Genomic DNA, 27,302 nt, shown 5'->3' on the forward strand with positions numbered 1-27,302 from the left:
TTCATTTCAAAAAAGCACAGTAAACATTTGTAATCTGCTACTGATTCTATGCTAGCAGATACAGGGAACTAGAATAGTCTTCCCTGTCTGAGAGGATGTTGCATTAGGGAATGTTATTAGGAAATAGTGCTGCCTCTGATTCCCATTCAGGTTAATTATTCTGACAAGCAAGTTTGGATGTTGTTAGTTTTCTATCTGCTGTTACTTTTTGTGGCCTGGCCGAGCATCTGTTTCATCAGCTCATAAGCTCTTCTCAATTTTAACCTTAAAATGATTGTTTTTTTTGTTTTTTTTTTTTTTTTTTTAACCAGTTACCTATGCTGCTTTTAATTTCCCCCTCCGCTTTTACCTGTGACTAATTTATTATACTCCTACTGCAGCTTTAAATTGCATTGATGTGTATATAGCCGTGAATCAGAAAGATGTGATTAGCTTCCCATTAGCCACTTCTTAGGCTTTCTCATACTCATAAGCTGCATGGATACAATAGGGGAGCTGAGCAGTAGGTATAAAATAACTGTGTGCATTCAGAACTGTTGATCTATATTGCTCTTTTAAGTAGTTTTCAATGCAGTAATTCAAAGAATGAAGTCAGGAAGTAGCACGTTGGTTGGAAAGTTTGAGGTTGTGTTTTTTGACAGGTTGATTTTCCTATATAGCTTTGGAAGAAGTAACACCTGAATGATAGTTTAAATGCAGCCACCTTTTTCAGCATGAGTGGAGAAAAAAATAAGAGAAAAAACAGAAAACCTAGGGAATAAAGAAAATTAACTTTTCCCCCAAGTTTCTCCCATTTCCAGAGGCTTACATGATGTTTGTATTTACCTGGAGATATTTATTCTATGCACAATTGCAGATCAATCACATGACTGAATATAGTTTAAGAAACTGAAAACTGTTAACTGAAGAAGCTGTTTGATTTGGGGTTAGAGATTAACATAATTTCATCTACTTCTTCTTTAGGTACAGATAATGCACTAGAACTTGGATGTTCTATTTCTGTGTGTGCTGTTTCCTTTTAACAGCAACCTTTAAATTACCATTTAACACAGAACACTACTTGATGTCATTTCAGAAATATATCAAAACAAAGTTCTCACAAAACAATGTTATTTTGTGCTTCAGATTTTTTTTTTTTGTGGTCATGGAAGGAAGCATTCATTTAGAGAATTATTTTCTTTCTGTCTTCCTTTTCATTATGAGCATTTAATTTTTTTTCATTATGAACTGTTTTGAAAATGTCTTTAGCTTTCTTGGAGGATCTCTGCTGAAGGAGAAGCTAAGAGAGGAACTTCACTTTTAAGATCATTTGCTGCTGCAGTTATTCATAATTACTGAAATCCAGTCAATTTTGTAAAAGTGTCACCCAAATATTAGTGGTAGAAAATGTGCATTGCTTAGATGTTTGTCTCAAAATTAGCATAAGAATGAAATAATTATTCATGCTCAAGATGACAATGAGTTATACAACACACCTTGAAGGGGCAGAGCTAATGTGTTGGCTGTTAGTTGATCCATTGAAGAACTGAAGTTATGTACTAGTAGATGTAAGAAATGTTCTTTGAAGGCTGCTAACAGTGGTGAAATTGTACCGATAAGCAACAACTGATACCCTCAGTTGTAAATACCAGGAGCAAACTCTAGCTTTCAACCTGCAACAGTTCACTGGTAAAGACATATTCCACTATAGAATGTTAGTTCCTTCAAATATTTCACATACGTGGCATATGGCATTTCATATATGAAATTTCATGTAGGGGGGCCTGAAGAAGATGGGTTGAAAACTAAAGATGTTCCCTTGTTTTTGGAAGAAAAGCTAAAACTTAAATAATATTTTTGCCCTGCCAGTCCAAAGTAATCTTGTAGTACTGTCCCAGAAATTATTCAAATCAATACAATATATAGTTATGCAAGTGCAATTCATTTTAAAAGGTTTGACAATTATTTACTTGTGTTTTTTGTTTTCCCAATAGATAGCAGTAGTAATGGGATCCTGTACAGCAGGAGGAGCATACGTACCTGCAATGGCTGATGAAAGCATTATTGTCGGCAAACAGGGAACAATATTCTTGGGAGGGCCACCACTGGTAAGCACAGAGAGGTTTTTAGTAACATAGCCAAAAAATTTTGCACTGCTGACAATTGTGCTACTTGAACTATTCAGATCGATTTTGGTGAGATGTTTCCAGATCGTCTGTAGGTAATTTTGCATTTTTAAATATATCTGAATGTTTATATCCTTGATTAAAACTTTTCTAGTTAAAACTTTTCAATGTGTATATATATATATAACTTAGACTTTGTTAAACTGTTTTTATAGCACCACTTTGAGATTTCTATGCACATTTTAAACGGTAGGAATGCCTTCTATATTCAGTTAAATAGTCTCTCGGTTTGACCTGAAATAATAAAATAAATAAATAAATAAATAAATAAAAATAAATAAAATAAATAAATAAATAAATAAATAATTACAACTGTGTGTTATATCTCAGAGTCTAGATCAGAGAACTAGATGGACTAAGCAGATGGACTAATCGGCTATATTTTATGTCATGTTATAGACAAAAGAGATGCACTAATTACGTAGTTTGTCATCATTTCTCTACCTTATTAGTAATGAAATTATTTCTAACGAAGCATGCCTGAAGAACTCTGGTGAATTAAAAGTTGCTTTTATTGTGGAACACACACTTGAATCTGTGGCTGTGCAAAATACTGCAGCATAAGGTGACTTGAAAATTATGATAGCTTGGCTACAACAGGAAAGGGAGTGTTTAAGTGGGTTTGTGTTTTTTTTAAAAACAGCGTATGTTACAGCATAGGCTTGATTTTATACTGAAAAAATCCTGTTTTTTTCCTGACAAGTATTGTTTTACTCAACATAAGCTTTATGAGGAAAAAATAATCTTGTGTAATAAGTGTTACATTAGTGCTAGAGATAAGGTAAGGCTGCTGGTAAGGCAGCACTCAGCATAACCAGTCTAGGTGAAACCTGACTAGATAAACTTGCTTCTTTGAAATAGTCAAGTTCTCATTGAACAAACTGGTCTGAGGCAGTGTGTTGTCTCTGTTTTAGTTATATTGTCTTGGAAACTATTAAGGGTGTTTCCTTTGACAGAGCCAATAGCAAATCAAATGTCTAGGAAAAAGTTCTTCCACCCTGAGCAAAGGAGAAATCACTTTTGAAGAGCAGTGTTAATGAGGATCCTGCTCCACTCTATTCTGTAGTAACAGAGAAGGGGGAATCTGCTGGAATTCACTTCTTTCCACTGCTTATGATACTGTGAAAAATTTAGCAGATCCTACGAACTATGGGAAAACAAACACGAACATCTTTTGTTGTTGAGCAGTTTCTAAATCATGGTTGGGTTAATTTCCTTAAAGAAGTTAAGTTGCTTGAAGAAGTTACCCTGTGATGCCATTCAGTGTTTACTTGTATAGTATTGCTTTAATTTCCATAATATATTTTTGCATTTTATTCTTTTTCTTGTGTTTTTGTTTGCTTGCCTTTTTTTTTTTTTTTTGGCTTTGTCTCGGTCCTAAAAGTGTATTTATTGTTCTATACACTTTTTTCTTTCCAAGTTCTATGTATAGATGGAAGTAAAATTCTTGTGCATCTTAAAAGAAACTAAACAACCAGTTATTCAAACACACTTTGCTATGGCTGTTAAATAGTAATTATTGTTCTAGAACATCTTAAATTCAGATTGTAACTGACAATGAAAGCGTGTGTGGGGGAAACCTATTAGGACGAGCATACTTTGTTGCCTACCTTAATAAAATAATGTATTTAACTTGAAATATTTTATTATTATAATGGAGACTTTCCAAGTTAACAAGAACAACAAAGTAATCAGCAAAAGCAAATGCAGTAAATAATAGCAACTATGCCATTTATTACTAATTAACTTATTGCTCATTTGCTGATAGAATTTATTTGGCATTAATTGTTGTTTCAAATGTGTTACATATGTCTCTGTTCCTTTTTATCTTGCGTTAGTCTTTTTCAGCATGCAGTTTTTAGGTAAACAAAGACGAATTCCCCCTCAAAATGAAGTAATGTTCTGTAAATTTATCACAGTAATTTAGATATTAGGAATGTCTTTGTGAAAGGAGGCATACATATGAATGAAGATATTAGTTGAGAATATTGGTATTAGTTGCATGAGTAACACTGGGTGATTCATATGTCTTTTTTATTGAAATAAAGAAATTACTAGGATGAAAGAAATGAGCTTTTACATCTGACTGTTAATAGCTTGCTTATCATGTTACAAATAACTGCCACTGGCTGCAGGAACACCTGAGTTGTCTAGGCACGAAGTCTTTTTAGGCCCAGCACTGTTCATTAGCTTAGACAGTGGCACGTTAAGTGGCATGACAGCCTCTGGGGCTTGCTCAAGTTCAGAGTAATTTGTTGCAGAAGCTCTGTTGGTAAATCCGAAAGACCTGAGCAAACCTTCCTTTTCTGACAGCACTTCCACAGGGGAAAGCACTGGGGAGCATGGTACACCTTGAGTGATTCTGCCTGGAGCTCTGTTAAAGCTGGAAAGGTTCATCAGACCCAGAGGGGACCCCTTGGGTACACCAAGCTGTGTGTCCTGGGGGAGTGTTGTGGTTTAACCTGGCAGGCAGCTGAGCCCCACACAGCTGCTTGATCTCCCCAGGTGGGATGGGGGAGAGAATTGGAAAGGTAAAAGTGCAAGAACTCCTGGGTTGAGATAAAGCCAGTTCAATAGGTAAAGCAGAAGCTGCACATACAAGTAAAGCAAAACAAGGAATTAGCTTGCCACTTCCCATCATCAGGGAAATGTTCAGCCAGTTCCAAGAAAGTGGGGCACATCAGGTGCGGCAATTTTTTGGGAAGACAAACACCATCACTGTGAATGTCCTGGAGCAGCAGCCACCACTCACAGACACTCCCCCCAGCTTTATTGCTGAGCGTGATGCCACATGGTACAGGACATCCCTGTTGCCCATTTGGGCCAACTGTCCTGGCTGTGTCCCCTCCCAGCTCCTGGTGCACTCCCAGCCTCCTTGCTGGTGGGTGCCTTTGCTGAAAGAAGCTGAAAGGTCCTTGGCTCTGTGTGAGCACTGCTCTGCAACCCCTGAAACGGTGATGTGTTAGCAGCATTATTGTCATCCCACATCCAAAACACAGCACCATAACTGCTACTAGGAAGAAAATTAACTCTATCCCAGCCAAACAAGCAGTTTCTTTCAAGCTTCAGCATTAAGCAAATACAAAATGAGAGAGCTAATACCCAGTACTAGCCAGCAAGCTGAAAAATAGGAAAACAGATGCTCTCATTCTAAGGGGATAGTACTCTTTTAACATTGTAAGGGAATTTAAGTCATTCATCTTTATCACTGAGATGTAGAAACCGTGTAGGAGACTTTTGCCCAGTTAGGCGGCTGAAAAAGGCTGGCCTGAGTAAAGTGTCAAAGTGAAGATTTACCAAGGCAAGGCAGTGACTGTGTAGATATTGTGAAGTCAGAAGGGAAGAAAACTTTTCACCACTTCCAGAGGAAGATTTCACAACTATCCTGCAATTTAATTTGTTCCTTAGCAACCTGCAGATGTAATGATCTTTATCTTTGTGTGTATAGATCAAACTTTAATATCACAACCTGTCAGCTTTCCTGTTTGGTAGAGCTTTTCATATTCTCACTAACAATTTTTTGCTTGCCTTTCTGTAAGTATCAAAATTACTTCAGACTCCCGTAGAAATATCCACTCCATTTTGTAGTAGATATTGTAGCCATTATTGTGTATGCTGTATTCCCCAAAAACATTGTTCCTGTATGAAAAGAATTGGATTGGAGTTTTCTGCTCACCTGCCTAAAACAAAACATCCTAAGGAAAAAAAACTTGATGATAGATATAATTGGTCTTGGGATGTGTACACTTAAAAAAAATAAAAATAAAAAAATAATTGCATGTATTGTCCAAAGTCTGAAGTGCAAGTTTCCTCAGTGTTCTTTTCTCAAAGGTGAGGAGTAAGGACTTCACAAGCAGATAGATCTCAATAACAAGAGGAGCAGTGCCACCAGAGTAGTAATGTGAAAGAGCCATTCCTCTGTACTTGACCAGGTTGAGGAATCAATATCCTTGCCCTTGGCAATACTGATTCATAGCTCAGGGTGCCATGTTGATTGATAGGCTTCTCCCATCTCATCCAAAACTTACGGTCCTTCCTCTGCCAGGGAAAGTGTGCTACTTCCTGTGTTCTGAAGTAAAGGGAAGCCTGGTGAAAAGGGAAAAAGTGCAAAATTCCTGTAGGTTTATGTGCTAGGAGTTCTTCTACACATCAGCTCATCTGTTTGGGGAAATGTGTATTTCTGTTCTAGAAACATGGTATGATTATAGTGTTTACTTAAAGTATTTTAAAAGACAGATAAGTGGCCTATAAGTTACTCAAGATACTGAAACTTTATATTTTTACTTGAATAGTAATCATTCAAAATGAGTGGTTATTCACAAGCTTGCACTTTAGTCCAGTGAATCTACATGTCTTTGGAACTGTAATATTCATTAGTTGTAATTTAGTTGCATTCAAAGTGCCTGAGGAATTCAACCTTTTGTCTGAAGTGTTTGGAATTCTAGTTATAGTAATGAAATGAATTGGATGATTTTGTTTTTAAATTTTACCCAGAAGTACGTGAATATGTTTGCTATAGACCTTTCCTGTACCTCTTATTAACCTCTTTTTAATCTCTTGTTCGTGGGCTTGCAGTCTTGATTGGAAGTTCAGAGTATTATAAATTAAATAAATGAAATTAGGAACTGAGATGCAAAGAAAAACCTCATGGTGTAGAAAATGAAGGATATGTATCTATAAACATGCCATCTGAATTAAAGGATAGGCCTCTTAATGACACACAAAAAGGGGCAAAATAATTCAGTTTATTTCAATTCAAAGGGCTTCCTTTTACTTCTTTTTTTTCTTTTAATTATCACTTTATGTGAAGAAAGTTGATCTTTTTTCTTTTTACTACATACTACCACTTTTTGAAAGAGGTGTTTAATTGCTAATGACACTCCAGATTTAGAAGAAAGTTGTATTAACTACTTTTGAATGGAATTTGTCTTTATTTAGTGGCAAATTGTCCCTTTTTTAGGTATAGAAGACTAATACTTACTTGGCCAAGACTCACACTTTTCTTCAAGGGCCTTAGGTTAGGATGGATTTAGGATGTCCAAAGTCCACCTGGAGTTGAATCTGGCAAGGGGCGTGAAGGACAGAAAGAAGGGCTTCTATAGGTATTGCAGCAGTTAAAGAAAGTCAAGAGAAAATGAGAGCCTGCTGCTGAACAGCATAAGGAAGCTGGTGACAACAGATGTGGAAAAGGCTAAGATACTCAATGCTGTTTTTGCCTTAGTCTTTATTGGTTCGATTAGTGTTCAGGAATTCCAGGTTCCTCAGGCCAGGGTGAATAGTGTAGGAGGGTCAAGGTAAGGACCATGTAAATAGTTTAGACATAGACAGGTCTAGGGGGTCTGTTGAGATGCACCCATGAGTACTAAGGAATATGGCCAATGTTGTTGCATGGTCACACTTTGAAAGTTGTGGTGATCAGGGTAGGTTTCTGAGATTGGAAAGTGGCAAAGCAGGCAAGAAGGAGGATCCAGATAACTACTGGCTAGTCAGCATTGCCACAATACCTAGGAAGGTGAAGGAGCAAATAATCCTGGAAGCTGTTTCCAAAAATATTATGGACAAGAAGATGACCGGGAGTAGTCTGGTTGGATTTTCAGTGAGGAAATCAAGCGTGACCAACCTGGTTTCCCTCTATGCTAAGATGACTGGTTCAGTGGCTGAGGAGAGAGTAGTAGATGTTGTTTATGTTGACTTTGATGAGGCTTTTGACAGTGTCTCCTGAAATAGCAAACTGAATGGACAGTAAGGTGGATTGAAAACTGGCTGAATTGCTGGGCTTAGCAAGTTTGCAAATAATGCAAAACTGGGAGGAGTGGTTGATGAATCAGATAGGAGTGCTGCCATTCAGTGGTACCTTTACAAGCTTTACAAAGGGACTCACAAGAGCCTCTTGAAGTTCAATGAAGGTGAATGCTTATTGGAAGAAATAACCCTATGCACTAGAGCAGGCCAGGCACTAACCAGTTGGGAAGGTGCTGGACACCGAGCTGAACATGGGCCACCTTTCAGCAAGGTGGCCAGCAACATCCTGGGCTGCTTTGGGAAGAGTATTTCCAGTAAGTCAGGGGTGGTAATCCTTCCCCTCTACTCCGCACATTTGCACATTTGGGGTGCTGGGTTCTGATCTGGGCTCCCAGTACAAAAAAAAAAAAAAAGTAAATCCAGTGAAGGGATCGGAGCATCTGTAATACGGAGAGAAGGTGAGCTGAGACGTTTCATTCTCATTAAGAGAAGGCTCAAAGGGAATCTCTCCATGTGTATGAGTACCTGGTCAGGAGGAGTAAATGTGTTGAAGCCAGACTTCTCATTGGAGTTCAGTGACAGGTCAAGAGGCAAACTAAAATATGGGAAATTATTATTAAAAAAGCAAACAAACAAAACAAAACAAATAAAACACATTTTTACTGTGAGGATTGTGTGATCATGCACCAAACCAAGTTGTCCAGACAGGTTTCGGGGTCTTCATCACTAGAGATACTCAAAACCCAACAGTCCATGGTCATGAATCTTGGAAACTGATATCTGGTTTGGAGTGATAGTTTTCTCTTTCCTAATGTCTTTTGCTACCTCTGTACTCTCCGTGGGTGGTGAATAATGGTTTCACTAGCTTGCAAGGAATCCTTTTCAAAGGAGTATGGCAGAGCTTGTGGGAAAGGTATTTCAGTGGAATTGCGTCAAAAAGGTTTTTTTTACCATGCAGAAAATGATACTGCTTTATTTTAAGAAGGAATTCAGTCACTCTTAAATTATCCTGTCAGGTCTATAATTTGATAGGATTTAGATCATACATTCCAGTTATTTTTATGGAGACATCATAGTTAATCCAAACAGTTTTATGCCATTGATGCACTCTTCTTAGAAAATGATTGTTATTAAATTATTGTGTTTGTAATGGAAGATCTAGGAAATACAAACTAATAATGATTGTTTTATGATTAGTGCTTAAATAAGTAACTTAAAATTTACAGAAGAGAAGTTTGTGTAGAGAAAACAAACTAAGCAGAATCAAAATGCACAGTGTCAGCTGGGTATTGTTTTTTTTGTTGTTGTTGTTTGAAACAATGCAGGATGTGTAAACATTTCAAATTGCATTTGTTAACTGCTAAAAAATCATTTTGTGAAAATGCATGTTCATAAACCTAAGGGGTATGTAAATATGACCACACTAATAATAGACACAACAACAGATACTGCAGTAAATGGAAAATCTTTCTCAATAAAAACTACAAATAAATACTAGATAATAAAGATACAAAGTCAGTAAAATTAAGTAATTTTGGCAGGATTCTGAGTTGTCATGTTTGAAGTGCTCTGAGGGAGAGTAACTGAGAAAATATTATTAGTGAAGAAATGTTTTGCAAAGTACAGTTTTATTGCTATAATAGTCTATATAAATATTGATGCTAGACAAGTGTCAATTCTAATGCTCGTTTTCTTTTTCCTGTTGTAGGTTAAAGCAGCAACAGGTGAAGAAGTATCAGCAGAGGATCTTGGAGGGGCAGATCTTCACTGCAGGTTTAAAGAAATATTTTCCTGGAGTTAATTTTTTCCATCCTTTAAGCTTTATTAGAGTGGTTTATTTATTGATTGATTTTGTTATTATTTAGATTATAAAAGTTAAATATTTGCTTTGTCGTTATCTGATACTGGTGGATAATTTTGTTGTTAGAGTAGCGTAGTTAGTCTGTGTTACTCCAAGTAGCATCTTGTTTCTTTCACTTACTGCTTTAAAATACTTAAGTGTGTATCTAACATACTGCAACATCATTCACAACACGGACAACTTTGCTATATTGTTTTACGCTGAGTGCTATTAGAATAACAAATTTTGAGAAAGCTAATGTATTTTTGCAGATTTTATGTCAATTGGAACTTACTACAAACAAAATCAAAATAGCCTGTGTTTTTCGTAAGAGAATACTTATCAAAACAAAGACTTCAATGCTTTTCCTAAAATGAAAAGAATAGTAAAAAAAAAACAAACAACTAGGTGGTGCTTTTAAAAAGTTAGGTATTGCTGTACAATAAATGCTTAATTTTTACTTCAGTTTATTGAAATGACTGAAGAATTGTCTTCAAGGGCAGTTCATAGTATTTTTTAATTTTTTTTTTCTTTATAACTTCAAATTAATTTTCATTTCCATTTGAACAATGCTTGCCATTTTTTATATTGTCATTTAGATTTTTGGTTTACCAGAGTTACCATTTTGTATCCTGTCTGATACCATTTAAAAGAAAAGTTCAGACATGGGTTTTACTTTGAATTCAATTTTACAAGATAACATGCAGAGCTGTATTTTAGCGTCTATATTTTAAATAAACAGTCTTGAAGGTTTTTAAAAACTTTAATTTTCATTCTTGGATTTTCTAAAAAATCTTTATATTTCTATTATCATTTAAATACAGAAAATCAGGTGTAACAGATCATTATGCTTTGGATGACAGTCATGCACTTCATCTAGCAAGGAAAGCTGTAAGAAGTTTAAATCTCCAGAAGAAAATAGATGTAAGTATATAGAACATTCTCGGAAACACTTCATTTTTTTAAAGGATGAATGCTCTTCTGACCCTGATTCATACAACATATTTTTTTTTGTCTCTGACTTTAAACACTTTGTAAGTAGAATTTATGATTCTTGTCTTTAATGTTTTGTCTAATGCTTCAGTTCTGCAATTAATTACATTCCTACTGCATCATTCCCAGTGAAACCACTGGGATTGCATGCAAGAGTGAAATATGCACTATAACTAGAACAGCACTTCAGAATCACAGATTTGCACTTTAAGATGAACTCATTCTTGCCAGGTGCTGCATTTAATTTTAAGCTTACATGGTCATTCCCATGGACTTGAAATTTGGTAATTGCTAAAGCATTTGTTTGAACATGAACTTTTTGAGATTATTAACAAAAGATGTAAAACATGATATAAAGCTGCTTTATTTCTTTTTGGTACCTTAGGTTTTGTAATGTATTGTTACTGATCTAAAAAATTCTTTTAAGAAAAAAAGGCAACTATGATATAGCGGAGAAATTATTTTAACCTATGCTGGGGGAAACGTGAAAGGGTGAATCGGAGATAAAATCTCTGCAGCTGAAGGAAGCCAAGATACTGTATTTAGTGGAATGGCAGAAATACTTGTTTTTTCAGAATACCACCTGTCTAATAGGGCGTAGGGGAATAAAAAGGAAAGGGGAAGACATGCTTAATTTTTGATGACATGGAAGAAGTTGTTAATGTGGAGCACATGTAGAGGCATACACAGGAATAAAAACAAAGGCCCTCACCTTTGTTTCAGTAAGTGAGAAGAAATTATCATTCTTCTATTTAAGAAACTTGATCTTTATGCAGAAGGAAGTCAAGCTAGTACAGACATTTTGTGGCTGTGACTGGCGAAGAGAAGACTGTTGAATGCAGTCTAAACTCTAACTGGTGTTTTTTTTCTAAAACATAACGTAGAATAATAATGACTTTGTTGTGAAAATTGTTTTGTTAACTTGCTACAGGTGACTGTAGAACCATCAGAAGAGCCTTTATTTCCTGCTGATGAAATATATGGAATAGTTGGTGACCAGCTAAAAAGAAACTTTGATGTCAAAGAGGTATAAACAGAAATAGAATGTATGCATGTACTATGTTTTCTTGCAGGAAGTCACTCTTTATATTAACATAGTTTGTCTGCAGACATTTGGTTTAGGGCATATACTGAATATTTAAATATTATACATTTTTTAATGTATTTCTGGATGTTGTTATCTAACAGATCCATTACAATGACAACGACATGTTGAAAACATAATGCATTTTATTTTTACTTCTAAGAAGGGTAATTAAAGATAAGAGATTGATAGAATGTTGAAAAAAATTCCAAGAAATAGTGAACTTTTGGCTAAAGATTCTATAGACTTGCCAAGTGATATGACAGCTTTCTTCTTCTATTAGTCTAGAGAAAATAAAGATCAAATATTTAAAGATCGATGGAGTATAAGCATCCTAAACAATTCAGTGATCTTCCAACCATGTGAGGAGACTATTGTACTCTACTGCAAATCTCTTGTAATTATTTGCTTCCATACATGCAGAGAGTAACCACACTCTGATTTTTTGCACAGGTACCATATACAGAGCTTTTCCTACTACAAACCAAGTATTTATTTTAGAAAAAATCTTATTGTATACCTTCCTTAAAATATTTTATCAGAAATTACTATGATTTATTTTGCAGTAAGAGGAAAAAAAAAAACTTTTATTGAGTCTTACTTGAACTATACCCTGGAACACTGTAGTATAAATAAATCCCCAGCTTGGATTTATGCTCTTTTAAAGTTGAAATAAATATCTTCTGGCAAACATGTTGCTAGCAACAGATTTATGTTTATTTAAAATGCTCCTTTGCATCCCAGAGAAACCTCAGGACAAATCTTCATTATTTTTATATGTCAAAAACTTAAGCAGAGATGAAAATGCAGTTATCTCTAAGAAAGTGACTCATGGCTGTATATATTTTTCTCTTTATAAATGTGAGCCTATTGATTAATGTTTAATATAACCAGAGGTACCAGTTCTTCTTTGAAATGGAACTAATCAGAAAAAAACTTTCTTTCTGTTTATTTCAACTGCTTAGTTACAATAGTCTTAGCCTTGAAATTCCATTTTTTTTTTTATAAGCATGTAGAGAAGTTACACCTTAAAAAGTAAGTAGGTTTTGCCTGCCATCCAGACTACTTACATGGTGGACTGCTTGATATTTTCTGACTGGAAAGCATTCATTTTAAGTAATTTTAAGTCAAGGTGCTACCACGTTCTTTCTTTCTAAAAATAAATAAATAAATAAAAAATAATTATAAACTATGAAGGATTAGGTGTTTCATTCTATTTTTCTGTTTTTTTCTTAAGGTTATTGCTAGAATTGTAGATGGAAGTAAATTTGATGAATTCAAAGCCTTGTATGGGGATACTTTAATCACAGGTATTTAAAAATACAATTATTCTATGTATACTCCCAATGATTTTATACTTATATTCATTTTATTTGGATTACCCGATGGTATTTTTAATAGTGTTTTTTTCCTTAAAAGAATAGCACTTCCTGTTATTAAGAGAAAATGTTACCTTTCTGTGCTACAGTAAAATAAATATACATCATAATTATCATAATTTGTAATTTTACCTGTCCTCTTCAGGATTTGCAAGAATATTTGGTTACCCAGTAGGAATTATTGGAAACAACGGAGTTCTTTTTTCAGAGTCAGCAAAAAAGGTAAATAAAGAGCTTCTTAACCACTGAGAAACAAACCTTAAGTTGAAGAATTTGCTCTTGAAATGTGGATCTTTTTTTAAATAATGAAAGTGGACTGTCCGCAAATTTATCATGTAAATAAGAAATAGCTTAATAAACTAAAAATAATTGACCTTATTTTAGTGTTTGTTCTTTAGGTTTTTCTGATATGAAGTAAATAGGTCAATAGTAAAATAAAGACAGCATTTGAATTTGATTAACTATAACACAGTTGAAATATTCTATCTTGAAACTTACGGCTCTTAGAAGAAAAATGCATACTGATTACTTCAAAAAGCCTGTTGATTGTAAGTCCTGAACTCCAAGCTGATGTACTACAATAAATCACGTCATTGTTTTGATAGTAACTGGAAAATTTCAAACCTGGATTCCGATATTCAGCTCATTGACTTGCCAAAGATTTTATTTTCATACTTTGCTGTGGCAGCTCTTAGTCTAATGAGTAAACCATACAGGGTCTCAAACTCTGTGAAACACAGTACCTATTTTGTGAGTCAAAGGGCATCTTTGAGGTTTGGGCATAGGAGATGGTAAAAAGATACTGTGCATGACAGAGTGTTTATTAACCTTGTTCTGTGTTTAGTTGTTTTTTTCAAGAACTGCTATGAGTTGAATTTTTTGTAATAGCAGTTACATATGGTAGTTTTGTGCTAGTAGGCTCCTCAAACTAATGGTTAGGAAATCAGTATGAAAAATCTATAGGAAAAAAGAGACCTTTATGAAGGAGTTGAAGAAAGGAAGTAATTTTACTTGATTTATTGCTGTCATAAAATAATACACAAAATTGAGTTTTATGTACTGAAGAATACTTTGAACTTGGAGCACTGCAGTAAGTGACATTGTTTTCAGGTAGTGTTTTCTTAATCACAGGTATTTCCAATTTGAAAATAATTCTTTCTGTATTTCTAATACTTCCAGTATTTTTCTGATGATTTTTTTCCTACCAATGAAAAAATGAAAGGAATCTCCCTTGGTTTGTTGACTTTTGCTGACGTGTTGGTACTCTATGAGGAGATAATCAAGTTTCACTTGTTTAGCTGTATTCATGACATTGCATCTGTAAGCTTCCTAATCTAACAATATATTTTTTTCATTTTTATAGTGAGTTGGAAACTTAAAGAAAAAAAAATATGGCAAAAGTACCTGTGATCTTTGTCCAAAGATCACTGTTTTTTTGACTGCTTCTCTGAAAAAGCTAGCTAAAGATTGTTTCATTATTTTATTTTTTTGGGTGTGTCCTTTTTCTAAATGCTGCTGGTTTTGTATTGTGAAGAGGTTAGTTTTTTTCTCAGTTGCAGTGATATTTTTTTTTCCTTTTTTTTTTTTGTTTTTTCAATTATACCAACAACGTGTAAATAAGTGGAGAATCTGTATTGTTTTAGATTATGCTTAGTTGAAAATGAAGCTTGGATTCTGCTATTCTTATCTTTGTTAGAAAAACTGTCTTTCCCAGAAAATGCAGAGGGGGGATTTTGTCCTGAGAAAAGGGGAAAGAATGTTGTAGCAATTGACAGGGCCAGGAGCAAATAATGTATGTGAGCCTTGCTTAGTTTCAAAGAATAATTTTCTTTTATAAGGGAAATGGGGAGATATTTTTTCTGATCAGTTGTCCAAGTTCCATGACAGCATTACAAAGCTGTCAGATGCCACGTTGTGAATATGTCTACAGTTTAACTGCATATTGGCCAAGTCAAAACAGTTGAACTTCTCAGTACAAACAGTAATACTTACGGGTATTATTTTTTCTTTCAACTTGGTATTTTTGGCATTTTCTTACTTCTGCTAGAGTTGAATTATCTTTTGCAGCTTACTTTGGATGGAGAAGTTGGCCATCACTTTATGATACAGATACTCCAATGGACTTCAGTGGAAGGAGACTGTCACATACTTCAAAATGCTGGTGGTAGCAATGGCTTCACTGATCTAATACTTAAAGGCTTACCCTTTCTTCTTTTTTTTTCCTCCCCACAGGGTACACATTTCATCCAGTTGTGTTGCCAGAGAAATATTCCCATTGTGTTTTTGCAGAATATTACAGGTAAGCGCAGTATTATGAAGTTTAACTATGCTGTAGGCTTTGCTGTTAACTGTTAAGGCTGTAAGTTTTAGAAAGAATCTTGTGTGCTTTATTTTATCTACATCTCCAGCCTCTTCTGGAATCAGTCTGGCTGCAGCTTGTGAAGGCTTGAGTTATTGATGATTCGTTCTTGTCATCTTACTTTTTTTTTTTTTTTTGGATGTGCTCTATATTGCATATTAGAAAGTACAGCACAGTGTGATAGTATAAAGTTACTAACCCTTTTTTTCATCATGTAACTCATTAGGTTTCATGGTTGGTAGGGAATATGAAGCTGGAGGGATAGCAAAAGATGGTGCCAAGATGGTAACTGCTGTAGCTTGTGCCAATGTACCTAAGATAACAGTCATTATTGGTGGTTCTTATGGTGCTGGAAACTATGGGATGTGTGGAAGAGCATACAGGTAAGTGTTACTTCAAATTACAACAGGACATAGCACTAATTACAACAGGACATAGCACTAAGTTAAGATACTCTAACCTTAAAGTACCAATCTGAAAAGCTATTTTAATTCTTGCAGAAGTTGTACTCCTAGGAAAACAAAAGAATTCTCATAGAATGTGGTCTTAAGTAAAAAACAACCATACAAACCTGTAGAGACAGTTAAGCTCATGATTAACTTTAATTTATGTGACAGAAGAGATTTTCTAATGTGTAAACCTGCTGACGTGCTTTTCTCCTGTTATTGTTTCTGGGTCAGAAAATCAACAGTCCTAAACAATCGCCACGTGATATGGGCTGGTCCTTTATTCTGCATTCATGTGAAGAGAACTGACTTGAATAAAAAAATCTTCATTCACTTTGAGAAGTCTGGATTTTATGAGCAGTGTTTGCAAAACTTCTAAGGATTTATTTTTGTGACCTGTTGGACATGACTCATAAATATTTTTTTAATTATTTTTCAAGGTCTCTGATACTACTGAAGTTGTTAGTGATATTTTAAAGAGAAATGTTCCTGGGGGGGCTGTGAGTTGAAGAGACACAAGAACGAGGGAAATTAATTTTTAAGGTGCTTGAATATAGGAAATGAGCAGAATATTTGTATTTTCAAACATAATGCTGCAAGCATCGAAAATGTTAATTTGCATTCTTTGAAAACCAATGAATTGTAAGACTGTCATGTATAAAATGCATCTGAGTGAGAATTAGTTCTTTACCATGAAATTATGCAGTCTAATTTTAATACTTAATGCATGTTTTTCAGTCCAAGATTTCTTTATATGTGGCCAAATGCTCGCATATCGGTGATGGGAGGGGAGCAAGCTGCAACTGTTCTAGCTACAATAGCAAAGGACCAAAAGGCAAGGGAGGGAAAACAGGTACATCTTTCTTCTTTCATTTGCAGTACCGTTATTATAATTTACTTCTTCACTGGAGCTCTCACATTGTAAGCCAGGGAAGGATGTTACAGAGTAAGACACGAGTGAGCTATGGTTCTCCTAATACCACCCAGCACATTGACAAAAATGAAATATTTGTGAAATATTACATCTTCTAAATGTGAAAGTCATTCATGACATTTCTTGTGTTTGTTTAGAAGGAGAAGTATTTCTTATATTATCATCTTTTCATATTTTTTTTTGCACATGATTATTTGTTCTGCCCAAGATGAGCAGCAAGGGACTCCCACTCCCCCACACCCACTTGGGAGTATGAGGAGGAATATGTGAGAACAAAGTGTCTTTCCATTTACTTTTGAAGTAGGCAGTTTTATAGAAAACTGATCTTCAAATTATTCAGTGACTGAGACTTATAAGGTTTATAATAGGAGAAGCCCTTAGAGGTTTGGAAAAGTTTTTGACTCATTTAATCATTTTAACTAATAGTTAGTGGTATTTTGTTTAATAATATTTTTCTAGTTTCTCTCTACACAGTTTTCTGCTGTGTTTTTTAAATTACATGTTCTGTGTTTATGCTGGTGCATTGGTCCCGTAAGAAGTGATTTTACTGTGATGTCTTAAAATTGCTTGTATTTATCATGAGTAGTTGTTCAGAATAGTGAATCAGTATGTTCTTGTTATCTCTGAAGTTCTTTTTTCTGCTCTTTATTTTGACTTTCCATGGATAGAACATATAGATCCTTATCTCTCTCTGTCTCAACTTTCCAAATCGCTAATATTGTCGGAATGAGGCACAGAAAGTAAAAAAAATACTATTTTATTATTAAAAACTAATTGTAGTTAATGTCAGTAAAGTGTATTAGAGACTTGACAGTTTTCTGAATTACAGTAGTGACCACTGTGGATCAGAGAAACATAGTACTAGAATAGAACAGACTGGTTTTATTAAAAAAAAGTATTTCCGAAGGCAAGTCAGAACGGGGCTTATTCAGTTAAGTAGCATCATTAATTTTTTGGTTGCTAGTCCACAATTATACTTGGTTAAGTCTATTAATAAAATCTCAGTTTATTACCTGCAGAAAAATTAGATGATTAAGTATAGCAATAGGACTTTCTGTTTCCCTATAACTTTCTACTCTTTTTCCCACCCACCCATTTTGAAAAGTAAAATTTTAATTCAACTAATTAAATTTATAAGTAAAATAATTTAGCAAATTGCTAAATTGATCATTATAGGTAAAAAGATTGAAAAAATCTGGAGAGATAATTTAGGCTATTTCTGCTTGTTTGATGCTGCTTGTCAGCATCAAAAAGTTTTACTGTCATTGCGGAAGAAAATAATATTTTTTTTTATCTGTGTTTGTGTCTTTGTTTTGTTACAGTTATCTGAGGCAGATGAAGCAGCTTTGAAGGAGCCAATCATTAGGAGGTTTGAGGAGGAAGGAAACCCTTATTATTCCAGTGCAAGGTAACATAAAAATGACTTTTCCAAAACTAGATTGTAACCACAGGATATAGCAATGACACCTAAATCCTGGTGTTGTAGAAGAGCAGAACAGAGCACTCCAGAACAAACGTTTTGTTTGATGTGCAGGAATACAGCACCACAAACTTCAAACCAATGTTTTGTGTGTCTTGCCTCTAAGACTTTGTAGTGCAAACTATTTCAGAAGAAGGCATGCACTTCCAGGAATTACTGTGCTGGTTCTGTAAGTAATGGTACAGTAGGGAGATACTCCTTAACTGGTCTTCTGAAACATGGAATTTATATTCTGTGTATTTCGTTCTGGATAAGTCTTAGATCATTCTCTCCACTGCAGCGTCTGGTCACCTTTCTAAAGCCTATTGAAATGTACTGAAACATACATGGATTCTACATCTAGAAGAGGCCAGTGGTAAAGGAGAAGTTTCAGGAATACCTGAAGCAATTTGTAAATCTTGGGTCACGTAGATGTCTACTGAATGATAGGAATTCAGGTAGGGCATTAGCTAATGCATGAAGTGTATTCATATATGAATATGCTGACAAGTCATCCAAAACTACCACAGTAGTCCTCTGTAGCATTTGGTTCTTAGTTTTACGGAATATTGTCAATGCCCAGGAAGTAGTTAGGCTGATGAAGCAAGGTGGCATCCTAGAGCATGGCCTGTGGAAACTAGTTTGTAGTCTTGGCCTCGGATTGTTAATCTGGGTTAGTTTCATCCTGTTTGTAATAGTAATTCTGTGAACTTTTCTGCTTGTCGTATCCTAAAGCTAATTCTTCATAGTCTCGCAGCTGCTAGTCATAGGATTAGCATAAAATAATGAGACTTTACTGTGCCTTTGTAGCCAGTTTGCGCCTTTGGTGTCTGCTGTGTATATTTTTTGTGTGGCTGAATTAGAGTTATTGATGGTCTTGTTGCCTGCAAGGCAGGAATTTGGGAAATAATGTGAGTACAATGTGTTTGGAATATGATAAATTTTTATGGGGTCATCATGTGCAGAAATTATATGAACAGGTGGGTGCAAAGAATTCCGTAAATGTCTTACAGAAGCCAGTAAGTCTAGGAGCTGGGGGCTTTTTTTATCTGACTTGATACATGTTAAACCTCATGCCTATCAAGTCTCATACATGAGCAACATTGTAGCATCAGTGACCTCCTATATAAATTGTTAGTTCCTCATGATCTGAAGAAAGGTATAAAATTAATGGTTGCTTAACTCTCTTTCCTGTTGGGATACTGGAATGAACGTAACTGTAATAATCATACCTACAGAATCCATATTCATTTTAGTATTCTGACTAGGTGAATGCCTTCATCAAACAGAAGCTCTTGCTTTTTTGCCCTGTTTGGTGCTGTGATGGGCTCAGTATTCTCAATAGAGTATTCAGCATGACAATTTAGGCAGATTGCACTGGTGCAGGCTTATATCACATAGGTCAGGGATTTAGGGAGAGGTTTTGTCTTGTCACTCCTTGGTTTCTGTTTTTGGCAAAGGTCTACATGGCAATGTTGCAGAGAGTTGTCATGGATGTTCTCAGCTTCTTGAGGTTTTGTGCATATGTGCAATCCCCACAGCTGCTAAATTAGTTTATGGTTTTTACTGTGTTTTTTACATATAGTCAATGAAGATACTTATGTGAAATCCCTATTTTATAATTGATGTGGATTTTCTGTTGGCATGCTGTTTTTTTTTGTTTGTTTGTTTTTTCCCCAACCTTTTAAATCAATTTAAATTTCATAGGATTTCCCCCAAACTGAAATGGTGTCAGTTGTTGAAAAATCTTGTGCTATCTCTGCTAGTCCCCCTTAAATCAAGCTTAGGACCTCTGTCGCAAAACTTTGTGTTCCTCCCTGTGGCAAGAAGGAAAAATCAAAACACATGCTGTCATCCTTTGTAACTGGATTTTAAGGAGAATTTTCCACTGAAATAATAACATTAAAAAATGAGTCAAACTGTCTGTATTTAAAATGAATCCCTACCATGAAGGAGGAAATGAATAGTCTGTTGTTTTTTGTTTTTTTTTTTAATATTTGCTCTTTTTAATATGCTCACTGAAAACACAGTCACAGTCTCTTTGTACTCATGATTGAAAATAATTGGATTTATTTAACACTCAATATATTCAGTATATCAGTGATACAGAAACTTCTCCCCTCCCAAAAAACAACAGACCATTGCTACAATTTGCAGGAGTAAATTGCTAATCTGCAACAAAGTAGTTTCATACATAAGATTAAGGTTAGGATTAAAAAAAAGTCAGGTTCTAAATTTTTAATAGCATTTGGTGATTTTAGGTATGAAACTTGAATATTTAATACCAGCTTTCTGCTCCCTATTGACCAGCTTTTTGACCCAGTTTGTTTCCAGAATGTCTTGCCATTTTGTAAAGCCATGTTGAAAATACATAGGCACTTCAGTAAATAACCTAACTTTGCCAGGGGTTAGGAAGTACACTTAAGTGAAGGATGTGGCTCCCAATATTAAAAACAAACAAACAAACAAAAAACACAGGGTTTTTAATACTTCTTATTGTACCTATAGCTTGCACAGATATGAGGTGGCTAGCTGAGACCTAGCTTGGGTCTGGATTATATCTGGTTGAGTTCATGAGATGCTGCACTCAAGCTAATAAGCCCAGCTGGGATATGAAGTCAAATGTCAGGGCTGACATCCCTCAGAGATTCATCTGTCTGCAAGCAGTGAAAGCAAAATGTCCCTTGTCACTGAGTGCTTGTGAGAGCAGTGTGTGACTAACTCAGGTCAAGACAGTCCAGGTTGATTTCTCTCTCTGTGTCCATGCATTGGACAGAGTAGTATAGTTGGCATTGTATAGGAGCTCTTAATTGCTCTCTTCTGTGTGGTAGAGGTACTTGGGTATATGTCCTGGTTTCAGTTAGCACAGAATTAATTTTCTTCCTAGTAGCTGGTGGAATGCTGTGTTTTGGCTTAGGATGAGAAGAGTGCTGATAACACACCGATGCTTTAATTGTTGCAGAGCAGTGCTTATACTAAGCCAAGGACATCTCAGCCTTTTGCTCTGTCCTGCCAACGGGCAGGCTGGGGGTGCAGTAAGAGCTGGGAGGGGACAGACCCAGGACAGGTGACCCAAACTAGCCAAAGGGGTATTCCATACCATCTGATGTCATGCTAAACAATATATAGGGGTGGCTAGCCGGGGGGAGGGGGCCGGACTGCTCGGGGTTAGGCTGGGCATCGGTCAGCGAGTGGTGAGCAATTGCATTGTGCATCACTTGTTTGTACATACTATTATTACTTTCCTATTATCACCATTGTATTATTATTGTTATTATTTTTATTATTATTTTGTTATTATTATTTTCCTGTCTTATTAAACTGTCTTTATCTCAACTCACGGGCTTCACTTTCCATTTCTCTCCCCCGTCCCAGAGAGGGAGGGGGGAGGGTGAGCGAACGGCTGCGTGGTGTTTAGCTGCCGGCCGGGTTAAACCACGATAGTATATTGGTAGATATTCCTAAGTTTTCTGCCTTCATTTCATGACTGTCAGTGTTATCTTGCATATGCCTTGTTCCTTCATTTATCAGTAATCCTGAAGCAAGATCTTGGACCAATCGCTCAGAAGTTCTTATTGTTGTGGGGTAGGCTGCCTACCCCACAGAAGGTAGGCAGAAACACTGACATGAAGCAGGTTTACACTGCCTGTGGCAAGTAATGTACACAAGGAAGGGATTTGGAACCACAGAGCCAATCTGCTTGTCACCTAACATCAGCAGTTGCTCATTGGCAAGCATTTGTTATATGTCAGGGAGAAGTAATATCTTCCTTTTGCTCTAAAGGATACTTCCTTTCTGATCCCAAGCGTAGTTAAAAACAAACAAACAACAACAAAACACAAACAGTTGACTGTCGGCCACATAAGGGCATCTGTTTGAAACTGGGTCCAGACAGCCTTGTTTTTGTCAAATGCTAGCTATGCCCCTCCACCAAAAAGACAAACCAAATGATTGCTGGAGAAAACTCCAACAAATAGCTTTGCGTTGCTGAGAGGAAAAGAATGATAGATGGAGATAAAGCCTGCTTTCTTTATGACTGCTTGAATGCAGTCAGTTTGGAAGCTCCCTCATGCTGTCCTAAGTTATGGGGACTTTGTCTCACCTCTAACATCCACTGAGATTGATGTGGCTCTTCCAGTTGACTTCATTAGGCTTTGACTAAAGCTTTGTGCAGAAACAAGAGGGAAGGAAAACATCCAATGATCTTGAAAAAAGGCAAATTTCCTTATTTACTCTTCTTTTTTATTTTTGCTTATAAATTGCAACTTGTTACATGTACAGAATGTCAATACTGTTCCCCACAGTTGTATTTTCTAATCAAAATTTAATCAATTATTTGATTAGAACCTTTCATACTGAGCAGACTTAATTAACAAAAGTCATTAGGCAGCACCCATTTTAATGAGCTATATTAATCCGCTTACAGGTTTCTAAAAGGAGTTTCGGCAGTTTGCATCATAACAAATTACATGAGCATTTTCCTTTTGGGAGCTGTTCATTTCTTGTACTCAGAGCATTTCTGTTATGAATGTTTTATGAGTGTTGATGTGACTCATGTTCTAGCAATGGGGTTTTAATAGATAGTTTAATTATTAATGCTACATCCCAGTAGAAAATGTAGTTTTCTTTAAACAAAGAGAAGCAGAAACCAGGGGTGGCCATATGAGAGTGGCTTCACTTTTATGCAGCATGAAATCTGTGTGGTTGTGAATATAACTTCACTGTGTTGTTACAAAAAGCAAATCTGCCATTAAAATGTGCTTCATGTTTGGAAGTGTTTGTTGCAGTGTTGGTCACTAGGAAGTTGCAGCTTGGGAAGTACCCCATTAAGTCAGTGATTCTTTTTAATTCAGATCATTCCTGCCCTCCTCAACCCTCAGCAGATTTATTAAACACTTGTAAGAAGCTTGAATTACTTAATTTAGTTTTATTGGTTTTCATAATTAAAAAGTTCACTGTGAATGTTCATTAAAAAATTGAACTGGAGAACAAACGAAGCTGTGACATACAAAAAGAAAATACTTGCTTAAAAATAGAAGTCAGTATATTTGTCATTGTTATTACAATCAAATTTTTTAGTCTTAAAAAAAACAGCAGAGTAGTGCTGACCGATTTGACCTCAAAAACTACTTTGTTGGTTATCACTGTTAACACAGACCTTCTCCCTTCCCCCAGATTAAGCTGACTAAATTAATCAAAATTTAATATCTAAACACAAGAAAGTTAAGGAAAAGAGCTTAGGAAAGTTAAGGAAAAGAGTTTGGTAATGCATACTTCATGATGTTGAATGTGGAGGGAATGTTTTGTCTTTGCCATTCTATCATGTTAGATTACGTAAATAGGTATAATCACTATGCTTGGGGAAAAACAAATTCAACCAACGCTTAAATAAATCTCAGTTGAACAAAGTTACATCCTGTCCCTTTCTTGTTTTGAACAAAAAACCCTTCCAGTTATTTTCACTGTATGGTTAAGCAGTCCTTACTCTGAGTCTCTTTTCAATGAAGTATTGTTAAAATATGCCAAAATATTTTAACAATTTTTAACTTACTGTTAAAAGCTACAGCTATAAAAGCAATTACTCATGGGAAGCAGACTGCAAGAGGTTATACCACGCACTTTATCCAAAATATGATAGACAATTATTGTCTTTCTTTTGCAGCACAATTTGCTAGTACAACCTCTGTGCAGGTGTGGCTCTTAGAATATTATAGTTCAAGGCTGGAGCTGTCCAGCCCACTTGAAAGGAGATATTTGCAAGAAAATCCTACACTGAGAACAAATTAGATAGAGCTACTGTTACCTTATATTTGTTATTTGGCTCTATAGCACTTTTTTTCCTCACCTTTGGAAGAAGTACTGTCTTTTTCAGACTTCTTTCTGGGTTGGTTGTGACTCCGGTCAGCCTGGTCAGTGAGCCTCATTCTGGTGTGAAATTTCTTAAACAAACTTTTGTTTTCAGTCACAACAAAGGAATAAGGTAATTTTGCCCAATTAACAGGAATGTATTCCCTATTTCAAACCTCTTTCTCCTTTTGTACTTCAGCTGTGCTCTTGTGCCCTATTTAGGGTAGTGGTCTCCTGTACATGGGCAGCTACACCATGATAAATTTGTATTTGTAGTAGAACCTTCTTTATGAGTCTGGTATCTTTTTTATTCTGATAGCTGGAGAACATACACCTAAGCTGGGACTGAACCCTTGTGCCTCATATTGTTACAGGTGTCCTTTATTACAGTTCCACTTTGTGCATCCTAGGAAAGATATATGTAGTTTTTGCAAAAATAAAAACTTACATCATCAGTCATTTAATATTTTTCTCTGATTTGATTAATTTAGTTTCACAGTAAATGGCAAAATTAAATGGCAAAATATATCAAAGACAGAAAACCGTCAGAACTGTCTGTTGCTGCCTTAAGATCATCAGCATGTATTTATGCACATTTTGCAGTCTTGTTTCTTTTGGGGGCAGGCTTTTAGTATTAAGAGAAATGTGCAAAATACATTGGTTCCTGTGTAATTACTGTTTTTTTTTTTTTAATTAATCTTCAAACAATAAGAAAGGGCTTGAAGCTGGAAACTTCAGTTAGAAAGGAATGGCTATCTGCGCATTCTCTTAGTGAAAAGACAGTGTTAGCTCTCTATTCATGACTCTTTCTTGTAGTTTTAAAACACATTAGTAGAGCAGTCTTTCCAAAGATAAGGAATAAAAAGTAGACATGACAGCACTGCAGTAAGTTCTGGAAAGGTGCAAACAAAGTCTCTCTAGGGAAAGATGGGATGGAGGAGGAACATTGCTTTCTTAACTGAAGGTATTGTACCTCTGTTTTGCATACCCTGGCTAAAATGTTTGCTTCTTTAAGGAAGACTTGAGTTGCAATGAGCAGTGCGGTCTCTTGTTTAACTCTATCACTGAGGAGGTAGTGGATGTACAATATTTACAGTTTTGTGGCCTGATGAGGGTTTTGACATGGTTTTCATTTTGGGTAAGATGAAGATGTGGAGAACTGATGCCACAAGAACTTTGATTTTTGGATAATGTCGAAGAGTTTGTTTACAAGTGTTTAGGAGTTTGGGGACTGCAAATTTGGTATTTGCTTGGAGGTTTTGACACAGTGCATATTCATAATTTAATTGCCTTCAGGGCGGTAAAAAGGAGGGTATTAGCTTAGAGTTGTTTAGAAATGGACTTCAGAAAAAATAAATACAACAGATATTGGAATTACCTGAAATTAAACTAGCTCTTTTAATGACAAAAATATAAACATATGAAGCATACTGTCTGGCAGCTTGACTAATCTGAGTAACGTACATAATGATGAGACATAGTCCTTAGCATTTTTAGTAGAAGAAGGTAGCTTCTGGTGAAAAAGTCATTTTCTACATTATGCAAAATTTATACTTTGTTTTAGAAAACAATTTGTTCAAAATAATACACACTAGTCTACTGCATTGATGGTCAGGTGAATTAACTCTATGGTTTCATGTGTAATTTAGCTCTTTAGTCCTTGCAATTTAGTATAACTATTTTCAGTTTTGCCTACTTGAAACTACCAGCTGTATATGTTAATATAATTTAATTATTGTTGTTTGTCTTTTTTCTAGATTGTGGGATGATGGAATTATTGATCCAGCTGATACTAGACTGGTTTTGGGCCTCAGTCTCAGCGCAGCACTAAATGCACCTTCTAAGAAGACAGAATTTGGGGTTTTCAGGATGTAATCTAAATGTATGCTAATCAGAATTACCTCTGTATATTATAACTGGGACCGGAGAGTGAACTTACTACAACGCTGAGGTGTTTTAAACCAGTTTAAAAAATAAAGCTTTATACAGTACTATTATTGATGGAAAAGTCCTATTTATTTATTTTGACTGAATAATCATCACCATCCTTCAGTATTTTGGTACTGATTTGAGACCAGTCATAGTGCTTATATAACACTGCAGTGCCCTGTTCATGAATAAACTGTAACTTCTGTCATTAAGTTAAAAGCTTTGATAAGAAAACATAGATATTGTCTCTTATCTAAATAAATCTACAAAATAAACTGCATAATTGATGCTTATTAGTACCTTCATTTCTTTTAATTCTTTTCTGTGTCTCCTACAAAAGCAAAATATTACTGAAATTCAACAACAAAAACAGCACATTGCTGGTAAATAAATTCTGCAAAAAAAGTGCAATAATGGCAACCAGGGAGTTCAACACAGCATGAAATTGTAGATTTCACACAGTTGTTGGCATTTTGGCCTTTCTCTGGCTTTCATTCAGAAAACATTAGTCTTCTGTATGATTCTCTGAAGTCAAAACAAGAGAATCTGATGGATGCCTAGCTTTTTCTGGAAGAGCTGGAGAGAGTAGACTACATCTGTGTGAGCTGCAGGTTTCTGAGGGCACTTCTGAAGATGGGTTGGCTGCTGAGGTGTTTCAACATCTTGCTCCAGTGGCATGATGCTTCTGGCAGTTTTAGTCTCAAAAGGACATGGCATCCTCTCCAAATGGGTCAATGGTTGAGCCAGAGCACTTGCCTGAATCCCACCAACTTTGGGGTTGTTAAGATGCTAGAAGTGCATTGTTAAATCTTCCAATTTATTTACTGTAGTTTGTTGCAATGTAATATTTTTAAAGAATTCATTTGTTCTTTATAGAAGTAGCGCACCTTGCAGAAACTAAGTGTTTGTCATGAATTGTGCCTGGAATATGGATGCAAAGACTATGCTAGCTGGAACTCTGAAGGTAGTTTTATCTAGCTTGGTCCCTCAGGCACCTAGATTCCAAACAATTGCTAAATGGCAGAAATACTTTTGACTGACAAATTACAAAATAGTTTAAATACATGGATGGAAGTCTTCTCCTGTGCTGGCCTGGGGGGAGAAGACAGTTAACTGGGCGATAAT

General features: G+C 35.6%; 1 protein-coding gene across 1 annotated transcript in view; it reads left to right on the top strand.

Moving 5' to 3' along the window:
• Positions 1–26,476, top strand: part of MCCC2 (methylcrotonyl-CoA carboxylase subunit 2) — a 39,963-nt gene extending 13,487 nt beyond the window's left edge. The window contains exons 7-17 of the mRNA XM_027446375.2: positions 1,974–2,087; positions 9,616–9,680; positions 10,572–10,671; positions 11,672–11,767; positions 13,062–13,134; positions 13,349–13,425; positions 15,436–15,502; positions 15,789–15,945; positions 16,747–16,861; positions 18,265–18,350; positions 26,006–26,476. Coding sequence (XP_027302176.2) covers positions 1,974–2,087; positions 9,616–9,680; positions 10,572–10,671; positions 11,672–11,767; positions 13,062–13,134; positions 13,349–13,425; positions 15,436–15,502; positions 15,789–15,945; positions 16,747–16,861; positions 18,265–18,350; positions 26,006–26,123 — 1,068 coding nt within the window. The 3' untranslated portion in view covers positions 26,124–26,476. The remainder of the gene's footprint in view (positions 1–1,973; positions 2,088–9,615; positions 9,681–10,571; positions 10,672–11,671; positions 11,768–13,061; positions 13,135–13,348; positions 13,426–15,435; positions 15,503–15,788; positions 15,946–16,746; positions 16,862–18,264; positions 18,351–26,005) is intronic.
• Positions 26,477–27,302: the final 826 nt, after the last annotated feature.

This window comes from Anas platyrhynchos, chromosome Z (genome assembly GCF_047663525.1).
Source record: "Anas platyrhynchos isolate ZD024472 breed Pekin duck chromosome Z, IASCAAS_PekinDuck_T2T, whole genome shotgun sequence".
Lineage (NCBI taxonomy): Eukaryota > Metazoa > Chordata > Aves > Anseriformes > Anatidae > Anas > Anas platyrhynchos.